At 36.4% G+C, this 25,228-nt stretch overlaps 1 protein-coding gene across 1 annotated transcript in view; it reads right to left on the bottom strand.

Moving 5' to 3' along the window:
* The window catches only part of L3MBTL4 (L3MBTL histone methyl-lysine binding protein 4), a gene marked incomplete at both ends in the record, with an annotated part of 345,501 nt that overhangs the window by 125,891 nt on the left and 194,382 nt on the right, over window positions 1-25,228 (bottom strand). The window contains one exon of the mRNA XM_084252676.1: window positions 2,210-2,383. Within this exon, the coding sequence (XP_084108802.1) occupies window positions 2,210-2,383 (174 nt within the window). The remainder of the gene's footprint in view (window positions 1-2,209; window positions 2,384-25,228) is intronic.

Genomic DNA, 25,228 nt, shown 5'->3' with positions numbered 1-25,228 from the left:
TTTATCTGCCCATAGGTAATCTACATAATTCCTTGTTGATTTTTTTTTTGGTTTTCATCACTCTGGAATTCCAGATCATGAATAAGATGTGAGGGAGAAGGAGGGGAAGATATAGAATGAAAATGGGCAATGTTGCCAATATTATTTATCCAAATATTGTTTTAGTTATTGGCTAAAAAAAGCAAACAAATATTGGAATACAAAGATGATCCTGGTATTGACATTTGTAAAGCAAAAAGAAGGCTTAAAAATTCAAGATGTGCACAGTATGACTCTCACTCCCACTACTTACACAGTTCTATGCATACATGAAATAGGATTTGACAGAATTAGATCATGTGTGATTTGTCTGCTTGATTATCAACTAACATTCACTACTTTTTCTTTGTAATAATTATGTTTATCTGATATATTTAATTGCAAAACCCTTCAAATGGCAATACACATAATAGTATTTTGAAAAGGGTAAATTCTTAACAGGAGTTCAAAAGGGGAAGCCATGTATCTGTTTGTTGAAAAGAAAACTTTAGCTAACCTCAGAGATTATGATAATCATTTTCCTTTAAAGCAGGCCATAGATATGTTTAGTCTCTGACTTTTGACTTTGAGGTTGAATGCCTAACTTGTTTATAAGAGAGACCGATTGAGATTTTATTTGAACAAAGTAAGATAAAATAGAACAACAACAACAAAAAAAAGGCAAATGGATGTACTGGTTTCTATAATTCTAGAATAAACACTGGTCCCTGGAAAACAGTTTGAAGGACTGAGAAAGAAAAAAAAAATACCTTCAGATAGGATATGGGAAGGATGTTCAAACTCTCAACTAGTTAAAGTTGTAAACAGTGTGGGTGTGAAAAAGCAGTAAAGAACAACTAGACCCTGTGAAGTTTCAACAAGAGGAGTGGGTGTATAACAAATAATAAAAATGCAAGTTACAGTTACAAAAATAGAGAGGCATGTGTATCCATAGGAAATAGATCATGCGCTAGAGAGCTAATCTGTACAGTCTTGTGCAGTGATCAAAATCACACTAAGTGATTCAAAATTCAAAAATGAAATTTCACCTAAAAGCTCTACAACAACATATATATGAAAAAAAAAAAAAAAAGAAGAACAAAACCCACAGCCCAGGATGTAAATTCCATGTGAAGTGTATCCTATGAGCAGAATTTTCCGAGTGAACAGATCTCCCCCTGGGATTAAAGGAATACCCTTGCTGGGACTGAAAGCATAAATGGGCAATACTGTTCCAGTGGAAAGTGTGCTCCCACAGAGAGGTGTGCACATCTTTCTTTTACGCATGCTGAATGCAAAGAGCAAGGCTCTGGAGGTTTAGGAAAATCAGTAGTCCCTGAGTAGCAGCCTCTTCAAAGATGTCACGGGGAGGATCTAGTGCTTTTCACAGGTTTGGGTATGAGTGTTCTGCTTTCCGAGGGGTCTGACAAACACCCCTTCTCTCGTCTCTGTCTAGACTTTCTTGGCTCTAGTTCTGCCTGGTCTCTAATTATTTACATGGCATTACATTGTCTTGTGTTTATAATTTCCAGCAAGGAGAATAGAGCTCTTTTCCAGAAAAGATATTGTTTAGAATATTTACTCTTTTATGTTAAAGAATATCAAATAAGATTGCAATAGCAGCTTCTTAGAAAATGATTATATGTAAATAAAAATTGAAAACTGATACTTAAAATCATTATTTTACATTTAGGGTCACAAGGATAATGTGTTATTAATAATGGAAATTATTCCAAAAATTTCCATAAAAATGGAAAATATTCAGAGTAAAAAGAAAATAAATCTAAGTTACAAATGGATTAAGGATTACAAAGACAAGGAGCAGGTAAGAGAGGATATCCTGGAATGACTGACTGGCTGCAAATACTTGATCATATTCCTAAGAGATACTATCTATGAAATGATTGCAAAGAACAAAGACATTTTCAAGATAACAGAAAACCTTGGAGAAATTTCTATATGAGATATGCTTTCATTTGCTGACATATAATATACACTTAAGTTCATATTTTTGACCATAAATAAAAAACATTTTAAAAATGAGTATCGATGCTTAAGTGTATTTTCTGAGTTAGGGTACATACTATCCAGAAATAAAAGAAAACATTTTAAAGAAATATAAGGACCTACTTCTACTAAAATTTAGTTCTTTTACTATTCTACATGGTTTTCTTACTGAAAAGTTTCTTACCTGGGCTGATTGTTTATTTTTTCATGTTTTTCGTTGAAGTTCAAGCTACAGCTGTTTGTCCATTTTGAGTGTGAAGAGTCTGACTCCAAATTTGCCTGAGTTTGTTCTCTCAGACGATCATGAAGCGTCGCCTCCTTTTTTAAGTTCATGTCCGAATATGGACAGCCAAAAGCACTGTTTTATATAAAAATGAGAGCACAGGTGTCAGTTAAGAGTTATAAATCAGAATCCACTGTTATTGGAACAGATTTACATTCAATATTTAAAAACTGAATAGCCACACACCTGTGCACACTCTCTCTCCCTGTGCACACTCAAATAAGTTTTTTTCATACTGCTCTTTGAGAAAATCTCAGGTTCTGGACCCTAGAAACTGATCAGCAGGGTATTGCAAGTCATTTCATAGGTACATATGATTTTTACAATTTTGGAAACTTAACAATCTAAGAATAACATAAACATGTGCTTTCAATAGAGCAATGAAAATGTCATATAGAGATTGAATCAAAGTTTTTAATCCTTTAATATTTTTTCCCTGGCTTGACTACCTACCTCAACACCACTTTGGATAACTATAATAAAACTATTTCCAGTATCAGAAAACATTATGATTTCATTCCTTACAATTCATGTATCCAGAGATGCTGTATCTGGAGTTCTGCTTAACCTTCCTGAACTTCTTAGGAAGTTCTGTGTTCGAATATGAAGAACCACTGTCATGGCTAAATCTTGATCCTGCATATTATTGGAACTATCAATATGAGCTGGTTCTTTCTACATGCTGATCAGTTTATCTCTGTTGGATTTCTGTGCCCATATCACTATCTCTGAAGAGATCCCAAAACCTCCTTTGCTTCTAGGAATGAGGTGGAAGTTGCTATCATCATCACAGTGTTATTATCCTCTAAATCTAAGGGAGCACAGCCAAATGCATCAATAATTAGGCAGCTGGTTCTTTTTCAGGAATTTCCTGATAAATGATATATAGTAAATTCTTCTGGATATTTGAAAGAGAAGTTTTCTTTTGTTAAGGTCATGATAAAATCAGGAAGCAATGCAGTTTTCTCCCTATTTTAGAGCTTTCCAGGGAGGGTCTGTCCTATTCTAACCTCATGGGACTTTAATATCAACCTGTATCTGGAATCGACCTGCTAGAATTGGGATGGGGTAATTAGGTTGATAGAAGTCTGCCCAACATGGCAGGGTGATTTTGTATTGGCATCATGATTGATAAGCAGCTTTGCCACAAATAGGAATGCCCTTTTACATGCATGTTCTGTGATTTATAATAATTGTAATTGATTTACTTGTTTATTCATTTAGATTCAATAACTCATTAACGAATATCTGTTACGTTATACAATTTAGAAAATATAAGTTTTGTAAAAATGTTAAGACATATCTACTGAAAATACAATGTATAATAAGAACAAAAAGCAATCCATGTTGTGTGTATACCAAAAGCCCATTACAATTCACAGTGTTTTACATATATCACTTCTAATATCTATTACAAAATACTTAAAGATACTATTAATATATTTATTTTACAGATTAGAAAACAGGTTCACAGAGGATAAGCAACTTTCCCAATGTTGTCTGGCATTTTCTTGGGAAGCCCCCAAACTGATCACTGAGTTATTAGCACCCATCAGTTGGGTAGAAGTGGGACAAAGTTTGTAACACCATCAAAAAGTAAAAATGAAGGGAACTATAATTTGAAAATGAAGGGAACTATATATATATATATATATATATATATATATATATATATATATATATAATTTTGGTACAAAGAGAAGCAGGTATTTACATGGCATAGCAATACTTGGTTTGCCAGGATTAATGGCGGGGAAAACATGCCAGCATATGCTAGAGTACTGGGCAGGGAATGAAGATGTGACAAAGTACCATTTTCATAACAACAAAGCAGAAGCATTTTGTTTAAGCCACAGCATTTAAGGTTTAAGGGAGATGTTTAGAAAAAAACTTTCTGCAGATAAAAGTTGAGAGACAGGCTAACCAGAGGGGATTTGGGAATGTTTATTTCAAGCACAGCTGAGTTTTCCTTAAGATACTATCACTCAGCAGCTTTGCTAGCTAAGAATACTCCCAATTTGAAAGTTTTTAATCACTATTATGGTTCTGAATTTTCATAATTTTCAATCACTTGCTGCAGTGAAACATTTCTGTTAAAGTGATGGTATCCAAAATTTTGGTCTGTGTTCCTCCAAATGCCAACCCTCACTCATGTGTATGTACATACACGTGAATCTGCACAAATCTATACATACAGGAAAAAAAATCTACAGATGTGGTTTTGCTGGGTCTGAAAAAGCCATTTTAAAATTACTTTTGATTTGGCCAAATATTGGGCAAAAACAGCTCTAAAGACATAATCTCTTTCAAAAATTGCAGGTATAAGCTACAATATCTATGAATGAGTATCTGTTGATAAAAGTAAAATGTCAGTTTCTGACTGAAAGAGGAGGAGCATATTCAAATTTCAGCTCATTATGGATCAGGATAAGCAGGAGTGAAAATTGCAGAGTTCGAGGGCAGCACCTAGCAGCAGAGTCCCGTGGGAGCCTGGGTTCTTTTGACTGAGCATATCATTTCACCAATCCTTCTTAATTTGATTTGTGTTCACCGGTAGCTTGACAACTAGGAAGAGACAGAAGAAACTACTGGGTTGACCAATATGAAATTGCAGTCTTTTAAATTCAATGATAGTCAAATATTGGAAATTTCATGTTTCAACAGAATAATTTATTGAAAATGTCAACTCTATGCTCATCAATGGCAAGGAAGAGAAACAGATTGTAAATGCTTAATAAGAAAATGCTCTGGACATTTGCAGACAGGCTTTTGAAGGTATTTTTTACACATCCAAAACCAAGATCCTAGTGACCTTACTTCAAAAATAAAACATAAAAGTGAATTTAATTTAAAATACTAGATTTGCTTTTTTAGAGTATTTAATTATAATTTTTAATATATGAGAATAAATGGAAAAGTACACTGTTTAAGAATTTTTTTTTCCGTAAAAAACTGTTCTGTAGGCTTTTGAACAGCAGCATTCTTGTCATATGCTCTGCCTTGGATTTGTGATGGGGACAGTCAATAGTCTCAGGTAGGCGATGTTGAATCACTGCATTTTGTGTTAGGCCCAGGACAGTTCTCAGCTTGAGTTCTTCCTTCCTTTCATAGCTGGGGTACCTCATTCCACAGGTTGGTACAGTCTCCCGATAACCTCAGCACCAATCCTGATCTGAGGTTGGAGGTAATTCTCTAAACCCACTTGCTCAATTTTGAAGACCGAAGTCTGACCCTGAAGCAGTACCCAGTTGTAGTAATACCAGTTCTCAGGCCTTCTTCATGAATCCTAGACAGCCTTATGGGCTCTAGGTTCTCTGGCTTGGCATCTTCCTTGGTCCTCGTTCCTAAATGCCTTGTCTGCTGCCATGTCTAGAATTCAAGGGCCTGAATGTATGAAGAGCTGTATTTCTATTTTGTTCTTGGCATCCCCTTTCCATGAAAAGATCTCTGCCTCTAGTCCCAACCTAGGAAGCTTGGACCCACTTTCCAGTTATCCACTGGCCAGTCTTCTGTGTGCTTCTTACCTAGAATTATTATCTATTACAATACTTGTCCACTAATTGGTATCCCCTCATCTTACTCCCACTTCCAAGAGTCTAGATGATGCCCACTGATTGTCAACCCCACTGGACACTAGTTTCTACTCATCCAACTATGTAATCATTTTACATCAGCAATGTGTTTATTTTCTCATGCTCAGGCAGCAAATTTGGTTCCTGCTTCTAACAGGGGCCATGCTCTGTAAAGTCCTGGAACATAGACAGCTTGGACTGTGAAGTTATAACTAAGGCATCATAATGAGCTAATGGTAGCTTTCCAACCAGTATGCCGCTACAGCCTTAGGATGGCCTGCAGGAGTCCGGTGCACCTGAGTCCCAGGCCAGTCCTTCCAACCTTAAACAGTCTCCTCTAAATCCCCCTTCTAAATGGTCTCTCATTCCCAAGTACTGATTTATTATTGTCTCTCTGTGGCATGACTTTAAAAAGGTGGGGAAGCATTACAGATTTAAGTAAAATGGCAAGGATGAAATATCCCCTTGAGTGCTGTACTTCAAAACAAAAATTAAAAAGTAGAGGTCAGCAGTATTGCAAGAAGAGTGTCAAGTTGTTGACAGTCTTTCTCCAGATCCTGAAAAGAGGAACTGCCAAAAATAGACAGTTCACTCCCAGGCAGAGCCCTGATTAGGGGCTATGCCCTCAGGTAGCCCAGGAATTAGAGAGATAATAAGACTTGAAAGAGTTCTTTTCTAACACAACTGCCCCTGATGAAAACTCTGTTTTACATTTTGGACTCAATTATTTTGTTAGCCATTTATATTTTTTCCCAAGGACTAAATAAGAAGATACAGAAAAACCATTCCTGAACAGGTAGGTTAGATTCTAAAAGTCTCTTTTTTCTGCTTTCATAAGACAAAGAATTAATTGTCAGAGTGGGCAGAGGCATCTTATTTGGAAGTGTTCATGAAACAGAATGAGGGTTTATCTCCCAAACCAAGGTGTAGTGAGGAAACAGTGAATGGCCGCGACTATCAGACAAGTAACAGAAGGTGATGAGAAAATGGGTCAGCTAGGACATGGGAAGGAATAAGATAAATAATGTTGCCCACCTTGCAATTTGACCTTGGGTCTTGATGACAATACAAGTACCATCTTGTTAGCAGGTGCTACTTTAAACCTCAGCCCCATCCCAGGTTGCTTCCCAGGTGACTCACTTATTGTCCTCACTACCATTTAACTTTATGAAAATAAACCACTCCAGGGCTTCCCCAGTGGTGCAGCAGTTGAGCGCTGGGTTGCGAAGCTGCCCACAGCCTCTGCAGAGCCAGTTCCATCCCCGGCTGCCAGGCTAGTGTCCCACATGGCGCGCAGACCTCTCCTGCCACCCGCTGCTCCCCTCAGCAGTGTATTTCGTCACTCTGCCTGTTCTGCTCTCTGCTCTGGCTCGGGTGAATTCTCTCACCCTCCCGCGCTTCTGACTGTACCCAGTGCTTGTATAAATAAATTTAAAAAATCTTAAAAAAAAAAAGCTAAAAAAAAATTAAAAAAAAAATAAAGCTTTAAAAAAAAAAAAAACAAAAAAGAAAAAACCACTCCTTTCAGTCTTTAATATATAAGTAGTCCAAACTTACACAGTATATGAATGTTACATGACCAGTTTTTGTTCTAAGGAAATAGTGATATCTTGGCCAGGTCACACTGAATGTCACGATAAATACTGTAATTCTGATTACTGAAATTATAGAATCCCTAAAATACTTTTGCAGAAACATTTAAAAGTGAACATATGCCTTAAATTGTTGCTGATTTTATTTCTATGAGGATTAAGAGTTAAGTGCAAATGATATATGTTGAAATATAGACCAGGAAGGAAACACCAGCATAGTTTTTAAATGTCTGTTGAGGATGTAACACAGTTTCTATATATTGTTTACAAATACAGAGATGGACAAAACCAAATTGGTGCCTCAGGGTCATATTCCTTCTATATTCATTTCTTCATATTCTTGAGGCTTTAAAATTAGGTTGTCCAAGATAGGATATGATGTTTTTTTCTGATTTTGACTAACTTTTCTACATAAAATAGCTTATACTTTCACTTGTCATTAAAATTAAGGGGAAAAAGTAATATTAAAGATAAAAGTTTCAAAAAATTCATGAATTCAAAGAATTGGGTAAAATGAATTTGATATAAAAATACATTTTTCTGGGTTAATTCAGCCAATGAAATAGTGCTAGATATGAACTCACTAAAATGTCCAATTAGGAAATTGAAAGAGAATTATTATTCAAATTAAGCATTGTAATCAGTTTAGCATAGTAATGAAAAGCATGGATTTAAAAATTAGAGAAAGCTGGATTAAAGTTTCTAGTGCCATAATCTTGAGTAATTTACTCAAATTCTGTTTTTTCATTTCCTCATCTATTAAATGGTGGTTTGTGTGTGTGTGTGTGTGTGCGAAAACTGAATGAGATAATTTATACAGGATACTAGTGTAGTAACAAGTACAAATTAATGAATTAATGTTCATGAGTTTTTAATGTTAAAAAAGGCCTATTCTGATAGAAAATATAATACTAGTGATATTTTTATTGGACTATTATATTTTTCAGTTGTAAAATTTCTTTTTGGTTCTTTTTTTTTAACTTTATGACTATGTCTTATTTGCCATCTACCATTTTTACTCTGTGCTTAAATGAATCTGATTTTTTTAGGTATCACATATAATTGATAATCACACATTATTTTTCTTATAATGACCACCAGGTATATCCATGTTATCATAAATGGTAGGATTTCCTTCTTTTTTTAAGGCTGAATATTTTATTGTATGTATACATCACATTTTCTTTTTTTTTTTTATAGAGGCATGTTTTATTTATTTATTTTTTTTATTTGTTTGTTTGTTTGTTTATACATGCACTGGGTACAGTCAGAAGCGCGGGAGGGTGAGAGAATTCACCAGAGCCAGAGCGGGGAGCAGAGCAGGCAGAAGGACTGAAGTACACTGCTGAGGGGAGCAGCGGGCGGCAGGAGAGGTCTGCACGCCATGTGGGACCCTCCTCCGGTGGCCGGGGAGCAGCCGGGAATCGAACCGGCGCCGCAGAGTCAGCGGGAAGCTTCTCAACCCAGTGCTCAACCGCTGCGCCACCGGGGAGGCCCACATCACATTTTCTTTATTCATTCATCCATCAATGGACATTTAGGTTGTTTTCATGTCTTGGCTATTTGTGAATAATGCTAGGATGAACATCAGGGTACAGAACAGACATATCTTTGAGATTCTGATTTACATTTATAGATATATAGGTCCAGAAAGGACTTTCTGGATCATAATATTTAAAGAATTCTTCATACTACTTTCCATAATGGCTGACAATATTGCATTCCCATCAACAACGAACCAGGGTTGCTTTTCCTCCACATCCTTGTCAACACTTTATTTTTATCAATTTATCTTTACCTTTTTTTAAAACAATCGGCATCCTAACAGGTGTAAGGTAAAATCTTATTGCAGTTTTGATTTGTAATCCCCTGATTACTAGTGATATTGAGCACCTTTTCATGGATCTATTGGCAAGTTACATGTTTCTTTGGAGAACAGTGTATTCAGACACTTTATCCTTTTTTAAAAATCAGATTATTTGTTTTATTAAAACTTGAGTTGTACAAGTTCCAGTATGTTTTGGCTATTAACCCCTTATTAGATGTAAGGTTCACAATTATTTTCTCCAATTCCATAGGTTGTCTTCCATTTTATTGATTGTATTCAGTTTAATGTAACCCTGCTTACTCATTCTTGCTTTTGTTATCTGTGTTTTTGGAATTGTACCCAAAATACCATTGTGAAGACCAATTCCAAGGAGATTTTACCCTATTTTCTTTTCTAGAAGTTTCAGGCCTTGTATTTATGTCTTTGACCCATTTTTAATTGATTTCTATGAATTTGTAAGATAAGAAGAATCCAGTTTCATTTTTCTGCACATGGGTATCCAGTTTTCCCAATACCATTCACCAAAAAAAGACTGTTCTTCTTTTCCTATTGTTACTCTTGTCACACATCAGTTGACCTTATATTGTGAGATTACTTCAGGGTTTTATTCTTTTCCATGTTCTATGTGTTTTATATCAGATCCACACATTATTATATAGTTTTTGTTGTATAATTTGAAATCAGAAAGTGTGATGTCTTCCGTTTTGTTAATTTTTTTCAAGACTGCTTTGGCTATTTGGAGTTTTTCAGTTCTAAATGAATTGTAGGATTGTCTTTTGCTATGAAAAATGATACCGGTATTTTTATAGGGATTATATTGAATTTATAGATAACTTTGAGAGTAATACTGATTATTTTAACACTAATTCTTCCAATCATGTACATGAGGTATTTTCCCCTTTATTTGTATCTTCTTTAATTTACCATTGTTTTATAGTTTTCAATACATAGGTCTTTCATCTCCTTGGCAAAATTTATTCCTAAGTATCTTATTCCTTTAGTGAATATCATAAATTGTTTTTCTTAATCTTATTTTCAGATAGTTCATTTTAATGTGCAGAAATGCAACTGATTTTTGTACATGAATTTTTCACCTTAAATTTTACTGAATTCACTTATTAGTTCTAAGAGCTTTTCAGTGGTATTTTCAGCTAGTCTAACAGATTTTCATGTCATCTGCAAAGAAGTAATTTTACTACTTCCTTCTGACATGGGATTTTTTTTTTCCTTGCTGAACTGCTTTGGGTAGGACTTCAAGTACTATGTTAAAGAGAAGTAGGAAGAGTAGTAAGAGTGGGCATCCTTGTCTTAGAGGAGGATCTTAGAGAAAAAGTTTAGCTTTCCATCACTGAATTTATGTTAGCTGTGGGGCTGCCATATAAGGACCTTATTATATTGAGATAATTCCTCTATACTTCATTTGTTGAAAGTTTTTAAAAATGAAAAAAGGTTGAATTTTGTCAAATGTTCTTTTCATGTTCATTATGACCAGATGGATTTTATACTTCATTTTATACTTCATTAATGTAGTATATCACATTTATTGCTTTGTATATGTTGAACCATCTTTGCCTTTCAGAGATACGTTCCAGTTAATCATGGCCTATGATTCTTTTTATCAGCTGCTGAACTTGCCTTGTCAGCATTTTGTTGAGGATTTTATAGCTATGGTCATGAGGGATATTAATCTGTAAATTTCAAGTAGTATCCTTGTTTGACTTTGGCATTAAGGTAATTCTCTCATAAAATGAGTTTTGAAGTGTTGTTGCCTCTTCACCTTTTTTGGAAGTTTGAAGAGAAATGGTGTTAATTCTTTAAATGTTCATTAGAATTGACTAATGATGCTACTATCTGTTCTAGGATTTTTTGTTTACGAGGTTTGTGATTGCTGATTCAATTTCAATTCAGAGTATTAGGTATCAGAAATGTGTGAATGTAGTCATTTTTTTGTCTGGATGATCTACCTATTTTTCAAAGGGGGATATTGACACCTTCTATTTGTGTACTACTTTCTATCTATCCCTTTGGTTTTGTTAATATTAATATTGGTTCTATGCATGTATTAAAAATTGTTAATAAAGTGACTCCACTATCATTACATGATGACTTTTTGTTGTCTCTGTGACAATTTTGAAGCAATGTCTATTTTATCTGACATAAGGATAACCATCCTTGCATTCTTTTGGTACCCATTTGCATGAAATAACTTTTGCATTCATTCACTTTTGCCTTCCTGTGTCCTTAAAGTTGACCGAGTCTCTTGTAGGCAGCATTCACTTGAAGTCTGTCCTTTTAATCTATTCAGTCTCTCTATCTCTTTTGATTGTAGAACTTAATCCATTTATATTTAAATTATTGATAGGTAAGGATTTCCTTATGTCATCTTATTGGTTTCTAGGTGTTTGATTGTTTCTTTACTATTTTCTTATTCTTTTTTGTCCTTTTTTCTTCCTTTATGATTAGATTTTTTTTTTTGTAATGGCATGTTTTGATTCTTTTTTCTCTCTCTCTTTTGTGTATCTCCTACAGTTTTTGTATTTCGTTACAGCATTCTATTTTAAGCAAATAACTTCCTAACATATAAAAACTATACTTTTACCTGTACTCCCCCAAGTGTTTCTTACCGATGTCACAGTTTACATCTTTATATACTGTGGAGATACTGCAGTTATTTTTAAACTTTTTTCTTTTAATGTTTTTACTAAAACTAAATATGTTTGACACATCATAGTTAAAATATTAAAGTATTGTGGAAAGTAGGTCTATTCTGTCCTTCTGGAAGCAGAAAAGTTCCCTAATGATCTTTTTAATATTAGGAAACTTTGTTGAAGGTTCTTTCTTGGGAACAACCCTTTCTTTATATATAGGTATATATAACCCATATGTTTATGTATTATATAATATATATATAATTTTTTACTTATGTCACTTGAATTATTGCCAAACATTAATTTAAGCATAAAACTCAGTAAAAATACTTGACTATCTCAGTCAGACAGGATTTTCTCTCAACAACTCATCTTACTTCCTTAATCAGTGTCTCCAAAGTCAGTCCATGTTGGCCCTTCTATTTCCATTACCCCTATTTAGCCATCCCAGATTGAATCCTTCCTCTTAGAATCTGCCTCTAATCAAAGTTTTGAGTAATCAAAGTTTTCTCACTGTGGCATCTATACCAATTGTCTAGATGAAACACCAAAAATCCCACTGCAGAGGTGGAAAACTAGTCCTAGAGAAAATTTAGCTCCCATCACAATTTAGCCTACTGTGCTCTGATGTGATTTTTTAAACTATTTGTTATTTTGAAACTAATAAAACTGGAGTACATGCCAAGAATCTGCAGCTGGTGAACACATAAATGGATAAAAATTGAATGAAATTCCCATTTATTTTTATTTCAGTCAAGATCTGAGCATAGTTATTTCATTAATGTCTTTTCTAACACCACCACATTAAATCCAACATGTGACATTCACTTGGTATACTTAAGGAAGGAGACACACTTTAACTGAGTATGTACAAAAATGTTGTTACCTGTACTATTCTGTCAAAGGTGATATTTTCAGTAAACTAGCCATGGAATGAAAAATGCATCAATAGTGAAGATTTAAATGTGTGTGAGTGTGTGTACTCTCATTCCTCAAAGTAAGTATGGTCACTAGAAACTTCCAAGGTATAAATTTTCTCAAGAAACGTGATTGCACGCTAAGTATCACACTAATAGCGATTAAAATTTTATGCCGAAACCAGCTTAATGTAGTAAGTAATTTGTATAATTTATGCATGGACATCTGATGAATAGATCCTACAGTTTAAAAAGTCTACAGATACTATTTACACAGTTAGCACTATGCAGTAAATTAAACAAATAAAGTGATTAACATGCTACAATATTAATTCAATCAAAGCAATTACAGTGATAAGTTTGTGTTTCCATTATTACATTTTTATTACTATACACAAGCTGTTTTCATGCTTTTAATTTTAATATTTTGGTTAAATGGTATGACTATGTCAAGATTAATTTTATAGTTTAAATAAGTGCAGTTTTAATTTTAAATATTCTAGTTTGAAATATATCTAATCCCTGCAATGTTCATTAAGGTATGTTTTTTCGCCCTTTATAGATATGCATTTTTTTAAATAACCTTTCACACAGAGGTAAAAACATTTTTCAGGCTAGCTGGCCAAAGGCACCTAAAAAATAATTCAGTTAAAAAAAAGTGTCCAGGGCCTCCTCGGTGGCGCAGCGGGTTGAGCACAGCACTGTCCACAGCCTCTACAGTGCGGGTTCGATTCCTGTCCAGCCAGGGAGATACCCACATGGCGCAGTACAACTCTCTTGTCTCGCCCACTGCTCCCCTCAACAGTGCTTTTGTCCGTCTGCCTGTTCTGCATCCCCCTCTGTCTCTGGTAAATTCTCTCACCCTCCCTCTGGCTGGTACCCCAGCTCTTTTATAAATAAATAAATCTGAAAAAATAAAATAAAATAAAAAACAAAAAAAAATGTGTCCAGTACAAACATTAAAAACCATAAAATAAACACTAAAAACCATAAAATAAAGGTATAATTCTGACTCTATATCAAAATGAAATGATTCCATCTTTCTGATGACTTTAAACTCAATATACCTATACCTATTTTAAATTAAATGATGAGTTATTTAGATACGGATGACAATATGTTTACACATGTATATATCTACATATGCCCGCAAGTATCTGATCCTACTGTCCTGTTAAATGTTTAAGAGGTAACCTTCTATCATTTCACAGTCTGCAAATAAATACTCATCTGTAGGTTCAAATATGTGTAGAGGCAAGCACCATATTTTAAAATTCTATTCCCTGAAATTACTTAACACACCGAAGACAAACATGTAAAGTAATTTAGTGTGCGTAAAGCAATATTATCCTAATTAGAAATAAGAAGCACCATTAGGAATCTTTTACTAAATCTTGAAGGGAGCTGGTTAAGAAGTGTTTTTGTTTTTTTAGTAAACAACCCTGAGCTATTAAGGATTGGTTGTTCCAATGTTATCGATGAAAGATGAACATCTATTTCTCTCAAGAAAATATGATTAATGCCATTTATTTCTACCATAACCTTCTAAAATTGTACAATTTATTTTACTATTTAGCATTGGGAAGCAAGATATTTTTAAATGACAACCAGGTTAATCTAGAACACATATGTGAATGTTATTATTTCTACTAAATGTAGGTAGTAAAATTATTTAAAAACTGCCAGTAAAATTTTATCTATCTATCTATCTATCTATCTATCTATCTATCTATCTATCTATCTATCTATCTATCTATTTTAAAGATTTATTTATTTATTTATACAAGCACTGGGTGCAGTCAGAAGCGTGGGAGGGTGAGAGAATTCACCAAAGCCAAAGCGGGGAACAGAACAGGCAGACCGATGAAATACACTGTGGAGGGGAACAGCAGGCGTGGCAGGAGAGGTATGCGTGCCATGTGGGACCCTCGCCGGTGGCCGGGGATCAAACCAGCGCTGCAGAGGCTGCACCACCCGGGGAGGCCCAAATTTTAAAAATTAAAGATGCCTTCAAACGACAATTTGATTTATCTGATATAAAAATACCAATTACATGTTATACTTCTAAAGCTTTTATTCTGTACTATACCCTGATTTACGCTATCTTTATAAATTAATACACTCAAGTATCACAATAGTCTTATAAAATATGTACCATTATCTGCATTTTAGAGATGAAGAAACTGAACACAAATAGTTTAAGTGACTCAAATCCACATAGCTAAGAAGCTGAAGAGATAAGATTGGAACCCAAGTAGCCTGATGCTAAGATCTAAGCCTTTAACTATGATCTCAAGCTCTTTGGGGCCAGATTATTCTGTGAATAAATGTATCTGAGAAAATTAAAATGCTGAAACATCTGGCATAACCTTGCATATGCTAGGTGGTTTGTCCAAATGGATATTGATGCTAATATATTTCTATAACATCTTTGCCAATAATGATTATATATGGAGAACAAGAAGCTGGGAAATTCGACTATTTTTGAGAGAATTTAAGCTGGTTAGTGTTTTTTCCTATATCATTCCAAAATTTACTGAGTTGCTACAAGAATAGAACATGTGGTAAAGAAGGGATTCTTTAGAAACAAAGCACATTCTCTGCATGGAATGAAATGCAATGTGAAGAACTGGCCATCTGGATAATTTTTTATTGGGACAAGCTGTAATTTATAAAACTGTGAGAAAGGAGAAGAAAATAGAGAAAAGATAGTTTTGTCTCTCTGCCAGGAAGATTTAAAAGCTTCATCCTAACATATTTTAAAATGAGAATTTACATAGTTTATACCCACATCTACACACACTAAGGTTGCATCTACACAACTAACATTCTACCTAACACAGCTACACAAGCATCGAATAGTATCCTGTTTTAGCAGAGGCTGGGAGTAGGAGGCAAAAGCTGATGCCATTTCATTCTACCCATAAATATTTCTACTAAATATTTCTACAGTGCACAGCATACTGTACTAGGCATGCCCAAAGTAAGGCAGGGGTCCTACCTCAAGTGTCTTTGACAAGAGTCTTTACCTTTTAGATTTTTAATACTAAAAATTCTCATATAGCAGTGTATGTTGTAGGTTTTTTTTTATTAGTTTGCACAGTGTATGTTTATATGATATAATCATAACAATAGGAATATATACTTATTAAACATTTACTATGTAACCAGGCATTAATAATAAGTGTGTATTACATTAAATTCATTGTCTCATTAACTAAATAAAATCATGGAAGGGAATGTTGTCATAAAATTGTTTTTGCTGTTGCTGCTGTTACTTCTTTTAAGATTTATTTACTTATGCATACAAGAAGTGGGGTACAGGCCAGAGATGCAGGAGTGAGAGGAGTCGGAGTCACCAGAGATAGAGGGGGGAGCAGAACAGGCAGGATTGACTGAAATACACTGCTGAAAGGAGAGTGGGCAAGACAGGAGAGGTCTGCTATGCTACATGGGTAGCTCCCTGGCCGGGCATCGAACTCATGCTGCAGAGGCTGTGGATTGCCTCACAGTGATGTGTTTAACCCCTTGTACCACCAGAGAGGCTCATATTACTTCTTAATTTAGGTGAAGGAGGGCACACGGAGAGGTTGTTAAAATAGGATCAGCTTCAATCAATCTCAAGGGTAGAGAGACCCAAGATCATGATTGTGGAGGATGCAGCCTCATGAGATGGGAGTCCCGGATGTTTGGCTCAGGGTTTCAACTGATCTGGAAGGCAGTAGATTCTTGAATTGGGAAATCAAGGTGCCCTGTCAAAGGACTGGAAGATAATTCAAGAAGCTCTGGTTGAGAGGATGGCTCTGAGGAACAGCTGGGGTAGGATATGGATAGCAGCATTAAGGTTTGAATAAAAGCAGAAGGAACCAAAGGAAAAGTTGATTCTGACATACATTATAGAAAAATTATCAGTAGACAACTTTCTAAATCTAGAAGTTGTTAAGGAAAATTCTGAAATATACACTTATGAATATGATGATTAAAAATGGGCAAGACAGTGCTTGATTTAGAGGCTAGGTATGTAATGTACCTAACATTTTAAACTGCAGCACTGACAGTATAATTCTGGACTTGTTCTGTAGATGAGCAGAGAGAGATTGCTTCTCACAGTGAGATACTGGGCAGGAAGATGGTTTTTGGGGTGCTGCTGACAGGCACCTATGGCTGAAGCTGAGACTGGATGCATCTCCAAGTTTCAGCCTGAATACAGTCTGGCTGTTACACACATTTTGTGCATTTGTACTAGTTAACGTTGCATGGAAAGGTCCATAGGTTTTGCCTATACTGGCCACTTTACAAGTTTACTTTGTTTGTCCAGGTGACAAATTCTTTAGTTACTAGATTAACCACTGAGCCTCCCAAATTAGAATAATCACTTCCAATTCTTCTGTACCAATAACAGCCAGAGGGAGTCACAGCTTCTCTCCAGCATGACCCTGCCTCTGCTGCCTCAGGTACCCTCAGCTTGGCTTCCCCCTCTCAGTGGTGCTCTTTTCTTAGCAGGTCCTTTCCAGATGATTAATCAATATTTTTTCAGAGTCTGCCTTGGGTTAAAATCCTTTGGATAATCTGGGCCTCCCCTGGTGGCACAGCTGCCTGCAGCCTCTGCAGAGCCAGTTTGATCCCTGGTCGCCAGCGAGGGTCCCACATGGTGCGCAGACCTCTCCTGCTGCCTGCTGCTCCCCTCAGCAGTGTACTTCACCAGTCTGCCTGTTCTGTTCCCTGCTCTGGTTCTGGCGAATTCTCTCACCCTCCCATGCTTCTGACTGTACCCAGTGCTTGTATAAGTAAATAAATTTTAAAAAATCCTTCGGATAATCTGTTGAATATGTGGATTCCCCAGTGGAGCAAAGGAACTTGTGCTAATATACACAGACAGTGGTACAAGCTTTCACTGACTTCATGATCTCTGGAAGTCAGACAAGCACCCCAGAAAACACCTGGGTTGAGAAAGTCTCAAGACAGCCACTGTTTTCCTGACCTTTTTATTTTCCTTAAAAATGGGAGAGATTTCCATACTTTGCTGTGGTCTCTAATATTTTCTTTAATTATTAAAGCAAAGGAGAGATGCTCTCTCTCCTGGCACCAAGTAACCTGCCACTGTGCGGGCACCATTGCTACCAAACCTGTGTGGGGGCAAGGCAGCAGGTGCACGCGCATGTGCAAAGAGGAGGGGAGTCCTGCTGGGCATGAGGCCGTGTCTCATCATATATGTTTTTACATGTGCAAAGAGCTGATTTAAAATAGGATGGAGATTAACTGTTCAGTGTTCTCTAAGTCCTTGGCAAGTTGGGAGTGTCTCTGTTTCTTGTGGGAAAGTCTAATCCCACTTATGCCTCATGTCCCTATCAAATTTCAAAATTTAATTTTCTCATAACAAAGTGAATTAACTTTGCAGTTAAAAATTATTCCTGAAATGTCATGTCAGCACATTTATGTGACTCCAATTTTACACACACATTGTGGTCTGTTTTTGTGTTTCTGTGGTCTGGGTGCATGTGAGTTGTATGTGTATGTGTGGTTGGTGTGATGGTGTGTATGTGTGTGTGTAGAGAGAGAACACTGTCGATGACAGCAACATCTCTGTGCAACTAGGCTTGTGTTACTATTTTTGTAAATAATAAAAGGACAGGAGACAAAAGCAGCAGGTGAGTTTATAGTAACGTACGTAGAGGAATGATGGGATAGAATAATGCATCAACAGAGAGAGAAGAGGAAAATGCTGGAAAGATGCAACCTTGTTTTCTAATTTTCTGTTATTGCTCATTTTCAGCTTCAGGTGCTCTCAGGCTTTCAGACAACTCCTTTCTTACTTTGGCCCTGCCATCCCCCTCACCTCCTCTCTCCTTTCCTTCCTCCTTCCCTTTCTTGAATAGCCAGAGCAAGAGCTATTCTTGCTCTTTGCAAGGAAAAGAGAGAGAAACCAAGAGAAAAAGGAAAAGAGAGAGAAACCATGGAAAGAGAATAGAACTCAGTTGAAGAAGTAAAAAGGAAAAAGTAGATAAAGATGGCTGCAAAGAAGGAACAAAAAAAGAGACTAAAGTGCAAAAGAATAAAAGTTTCTTTTGGGGCTCATGAAAATATTCTCAAATCGTCTTGATGGCTGCAAAACTGAATTAAACTTACACATTGAATAGGCTAATTGTAGGCCTCCCTGGTGGTGCAAGGGTAAGATGCAGCCTGTGAAGCTGTCCGCAGCCGCTGCAGCACAAGTTCGATGCCCCAACTGGCCAAGGAGCTACCCATATGGCGTGGCAGACCTCTCCTGACTCACCTGCTGCTCCCCTCAGCAGTGTACTTTGGTCAGTCTGTCTGTTCTGTTCCCCACTCTGTCTCTGGTGAATTCTCTCACCCCCCACACCTCTGGCCTGTACCCCAGCTCTTGTACCCATAAATAAATAAATCTTTAAAAAAATAAATGGGCTAACTGCATGGCATATGAGTAGTATCTCAATAAAGCACTTGTGTTAAAAAATAATGAAGTAAGATTAGAAGAATAATATATTAATGTTTCAAAGTATGCTAACCCAGGGACCAACTTTATGCACACAAAGTTGTTCTGCAAAGAGCCCTACTTCAGGTCATAGTATCATGCAGAGAGGTACCACAGCAGAAAAGATGAAGCTGAACATGCAAGAGAGATATGGAAGACAAGAAACAGCCTGCTACATGGTCACCTGATTTTACTTCTTCAGTGCTTGAATTGATGAGTATCAGTCTTTTTTGCCTGAGTTCCTTAACTCATTTTTTTAATTAGCGAAAATTAGAGTTAACTAGTAGAGTTAATGATTTAGCCCAATTGCTAAATAATGTTAAAACTTAAATTCCTAATTACTGTAACACAAACACTCACACACATGCGCACACACACGCACATGGGCGTGTACATACTCACTAGTATGTAAACTCTTGTCACTGTAAAAATAGTCCTGTTCTGTCTCTAATAGACACTTTTAAACATCTTCTTTAAAAAGGGATAGATCTTATTCTGAAACTCTTTGGTAAGTGAAGACCTACTCTTTTTCCTGTAGAGTATCTTCAAATAAAAGTCTCTCTTCCTTTTTCTGGTTTTGCACTAGACAAAGTGAATGGTCATGCCTTTAGAGGAGTTTAAATTGAGCGTAGAGCCGGTAAGTAAAAGCAAACAGATGCTTTGTACAATCATTGGTTGCACATAAGTCTTTCCCTTCTTGTGCCCTAGTATCAGCTTTGTTCCAGACAGACAGGGCTGCTAAATAAATCATCTTTAGATAAGCAAGAGATGTTAATATTTTGAAATCTCTATTCCATATAGACTTGTGAATAAAACTGAGAAAAAAACCTTTTTTTCCCTGAATCATGAACACTACTTAAAACACAGTAAGACATAAGTTACATTTAGCATACAGCAGGTATACACGCTCATTATTTAGAAATTTAAAGAAGAATACAGTATCTAGGATGTCATAGATGTATTTATGGGGAAAAAATTGACTTTTTGAGATGAAGTCTCTTCTCAGTAGAATTCAAATTTAAATTAATGAGAAGTAATCTTTTAGATGCATGATGGATAAAATAGCTCCTTTTTGGATCTTCGTACATTTAGCAGTAATCAAGTTACATAGCAATTTAGGGGAAGAAATTGCTTCTGTGATGTCTGGGAATGCACATGGTAAATGATGGATTTTTCCATTAGTGTTAATGAACTGTGCCTGGTTAACTCCCTGGCACATCAGAAGAACAGAGCCCAAATCATCTGTCTTTCATATTTAATTCAATTTGTTTGTATACTACATCTTTCACTCAGTATTTCCCAAAAAGCAATTTAAGGAAAGATAAAATCACGAGAAAATACTTTACAGAATTGGACATACTGGTGACAGAACAAAGAAGGTAGACCAGAGTCTTTGGAGAAATAAAAATTACCCTTTAGTTTTGGGGCATGTCTGATTATTATCTGATTAATAGTAAAGACTAAAAGTCACATTCTGAAGAGACTGTGATAGAAGAGACACAGAAGAAACTGTGAAAGAAGAGAACAAAGACAAATCAGATTCAAAATTATTCCAAAATGCTATACTGAAAGCCATAAAACCAATAAAAGTTTGTTGCGTTTAAAGTAAAACAATGACACATATGTAATTGGAGGTATGTGTGAAAAAAAAAAAGCTTTCGAAAAACAAGGAGTAACAAGTTGTATTTATATAACACTTAACTTCCAAAATGCTGAAAGAAGTACAAGTAAGCATTTGATAACAGCTCTCACGGAATCCTTGCATTCCTCTAATTGTTATTTTTCCTTATTTGGTAATCGTAGACAATATCAATGAAAAGGATCTCTCAAGGATATTCACTGACTGACCTGTCAAGGGCAGAAACTATTGCCTTCCTCTGCTATGCTCCTGGGATTATTTCCTTTTCATGTCCTACTAATAATAATAACTCAAAGAGAACTTGAATTTTCTGTCATAATTGTTTTTTTCCAAAACCCAGATATTTAAATCTCAGATAATAGTAAATTGTGCTTCAGTGTACACTTAAGAGGGTACAGCGGGTCTTACTATCAAGAATACATTTTCAACATTTGTAATATCCATAGTTGAGATTAAGACCAACCTCTCCTCTCTTTCTCCTGCCTTCCAAAAATATTAGTGAGCACTCACCACATGCCAAACTGTTTTAGGCATTGAAAAATTGGAAACCTTGCAGTGAATAATACACACACACACACACACACACATACACACAGAGAGATAATGTTCTGATGCAGGCACATAAAGCAAGGAGGAGACACATGTTGCTCATGTGTTTGGCTGTGGCCTCACTGAGGTAACTTGAATGAGGTAAGGTCATGAGCACATCTTTCATCTGCCAAGAAACTACCTTTCCCTCCTGCCTCTCCACATGGTGTATCTGGCTGACTCTATTCCCATTACAGTGTGAATATCACTTCCTCTGGGAAACTTTCTGCAACTGCTCTACCTCAAATTAATCTCTCTCCACTGAGACCGCAAGTACTTATCCGTGACTATTCTAAGATATTTATCATTTTCTGTTTCATATTAGATCATTTATACTCATGTAGTTCACATATTTTCAACTTTCCTAGACAACAAGTTCCTGGAGTGACTATAAACTCTCTTTATCATTCCTTATAGCATCTGTCATAATAGTGTCTTGGTTACAGTAATATCTGAACAAATGTTTCTGGAATAATTAGTCAATGCTATAGTTTGAATGTTTGAGCACTGTCCTCCCCATCCTTCAAATTCATGTTGAAATCCTAAGCCCCAAGATGATGGTATTAAAAGACATGACCTTTGGGAGATGGAGTCATGACAGTGGGGCCAGGGTTCTTATACCCCACAGAGTTCCCCCTGCCATGCAAAGTCACAACAAGAAGACACTGGCTATGAACCATGAAGAAGGCCCTTGCCAGATCACAACCATGAATGCTCCTTGAGTTTGGAATTCTAGCCTTCAGAGCCATGCAAAATAACTTTCTGTTGCTTGCATGCCATCCAGCCTGTGGTATTTTGCTACAGCAACCCCAGCAGTCTAAGATAGTCAAGAATACCATCAAAACAAAATTATATTTCCAGAATCACTCATTACACAATAAATATTTACTATTTCTTTTACTTGGAAGCATTTCTTCCATTAGTGATTATGTTAACTTTTAAATACTTTTTAAAACTTTTGAAAGTATCTTCTTACTTTCCATCACACATGTCCCAGATACTCTCCAGGAGAAAGAGCTAGTGATGAACAGCACACATTATCTGTCTTCAGGATCACTGTCCTTGCTGACAAGGACATGTCAATGAATCCACAAGGGTGTTACTGGAACTCTGTGAGTGGGGACACAATGCTGGGGAGCACGCAGGGAGTCACACGTAACACAGAGAGAGCAACCACAGAAATCTCCCAAGAAGTGATGTCCAAGTTGTGTTAAAATGAGTGAAGGTCACCCAAGTGAAGTGTATGTGGGACAGGGCTTCCCAGCAGGAGAAACACAAAGCACTTTCAGATATTGGGAGGCTGGAGTGTGCACACAGCAGGGGTGCAGAGGGGCCATTTTAAGATTTTTGCAAGGATGAGGGGTACTAAGTGGTGTTTAAAGTGGAGTCGTGAGATGTTCAGCTTTCTGTTTGGGAAGACCAGTCTGAGTTCAATGTGGGAAAGCTGCAGTGGCCTAAGTAGGAGGGTGCTGAATGACTCACTGAGAAAGAATGGAATCGACAAACATTTCACTGCAAATTTGAGATAATTTAGGAAGTGGAGTCCCTTGACAAGATTAGGTGATCAACTAAGTACTAGGGATAAGGGATTGGGATGAATTAAGGGTGATTTCTCATACAGGCAAGCAGAAATCCTTCACTGTTCTACCTTGAGGGAATGATTATCTGAGGTCAGTCTGAAGAAGAAAACAGAGGAGGTGGCAAAGCAGGGGAGGGGAGGAACACTGAAACTGTGCAACAGCTAAGGAGAGGGAAGTTCACAGACATCCTGTGTCAACTCTTCATTCTTTCCTTCAAAAGCCTCCTTTCCAGGATCTGACAAGACACCAGCCCAAGCAGGGGCTACACGGCCTCACACTAACCTGACCAATGGGTATAGAATTTTCTCAACAGCCATTGGCCTCCTTGGTTTAACAGCAGGGGAAGGAGACTGTTACTTGGTGTCACGATGAGCTCAAACAAACTATATTCAAACACTGGCTCTGCCACTTCCTGGTAACCAGTTAGACAATTAACCCTCTGAGACCAACCCCAGTATCTTTATCTCTAAGAAGGAGAAAACATCTACTGAAAGCATTTGTGATAACTGAATACAGCATCCTATGCATCCTGGCATAGAGCAAAATCTTGACATACAACAAAACCCAATTTCAAAGTGTCATAAAAATTTTTCTCACAAGATTATTAACAATAAAGCCACAATGGCAACATTAGAAAAGATGTATTCTCAATGTAAACATCCCAAATTTGCTGAAGAATGTTCAATAAACTCATGGAAAGAATGTCCAATACTCTGCATTAGTAACTCAAGAAGGAAAAGTGGTCTTTTCATTTACTATATAAAGGGCACTAGTCAACCAGCAGTGTAGGTACCTGAGAAAATGAGAGCAAACAAGTTGAATGTGCTCAAACCTGACTGCAAGGTGAAATGTCCCTACTCTCAATCTCTTATGTGAGAAGATACGAAGGTCCACAACCTGCAAAGCTTGACAACATTCAGGACTACAGTGGGAGCAGGTACTAACCCATCATCAGCCCATCTGTCACTCTTCACCCCCAATTATCGCCAACTCCAAGCTCCAGATATTTGAAATTAAAATTAAGTGAAATCACACATAGACAGGCATACACACTGATGCGTGAATTTTCTGTGTTCTGTGTGAAATTATTCCCTGTATTAGCCCTTTGTTTAAATCTTATTCGTCTTTGGGGCTCAGGGATTGATTTTTTCTGGGAAACATTTTTTGGAAACTCTTCTAGTGAGTCCAGAAACCTTCATATGACCACTGACAACTCCCCAAACATATGTTTCTCACACCATTTAAGTAACAATATATGTACCATTCATCTTGTTGCCTAGGTTTTGTACTTCCAGAAATAGGGGTAGATCTTACATGGAGTACAATGCTGGACATAGGAAGGGTATTCACCAAATGCTTATTCAGTGAAAGAATAAAAACCTTGTAAGAAAAGAAAAACTCAGAAGCCATTTTAGGTGATAGGTTTTGTTAGAGGAGTTATTTTTATTGAAGATGTAAAAATGCAAGTGTTTGGTTTGACTGTTTTCTTTGTCATAAATTTTTATAGTGTTTTTCTCTGAAGTACCTAGCTATTGCATCCAGCAGAAACCCTTAAAACACATAAACATCATTGGTCATTACATACCTCATTTTTAAAAACTGTTGCACAATATCAGAAATTATTGAAAAAATGAACATCAACTCTTCATTCTTCTAGAAACCTGCCTTTTTTGTGCACATTTTAAAGAGAGCAGAACTTTAGTCAATCAGCACAAATGTTCACATTGCGGTATAGGATAGTGTCACTTACAAGTGGAATACAGAAAAAACAAAGGCTCTGACAAGACAGACTTTAAAACGAATTTTTGAAAGTGGACCATAGATCTGTGGCTTTTGCGGGGAGACTGGAGGGAGAGATATAAGAATGTGAGAAATAGAGGGTGATAGAGCACAAGGTACTATGGTGGAGGGCTATGGGTGCGTTGGGGATGCTCTGATGACCTGAGGTAGGGAACCCTGCATTGTCAAAACACTAGCAAAGATGTGAAACAATGGTAATTCAATAAAAATAATTTTTTAAAGATAAAAAATATTTGAAAGACATTAAAAAAAAATTCATCCAG

The sequence above is a fragment of the Talpa europaea genome (genome assembly GCF_964194135.1).
Source record: "Talpa europaea genome assembly, chromosome: 13".
Taxonomy (NCBI): Eukaryota; Metazoa; Chordata; class Mammalia; order Eulipotyphla; family Talpidae; genus Talpa; species Talpa europaea.
The sequence above is the reverse complement of the archived record's forward strand: the minus strand, read 5'-3'. Positions and strand labels throughout refer to the sequence as shown.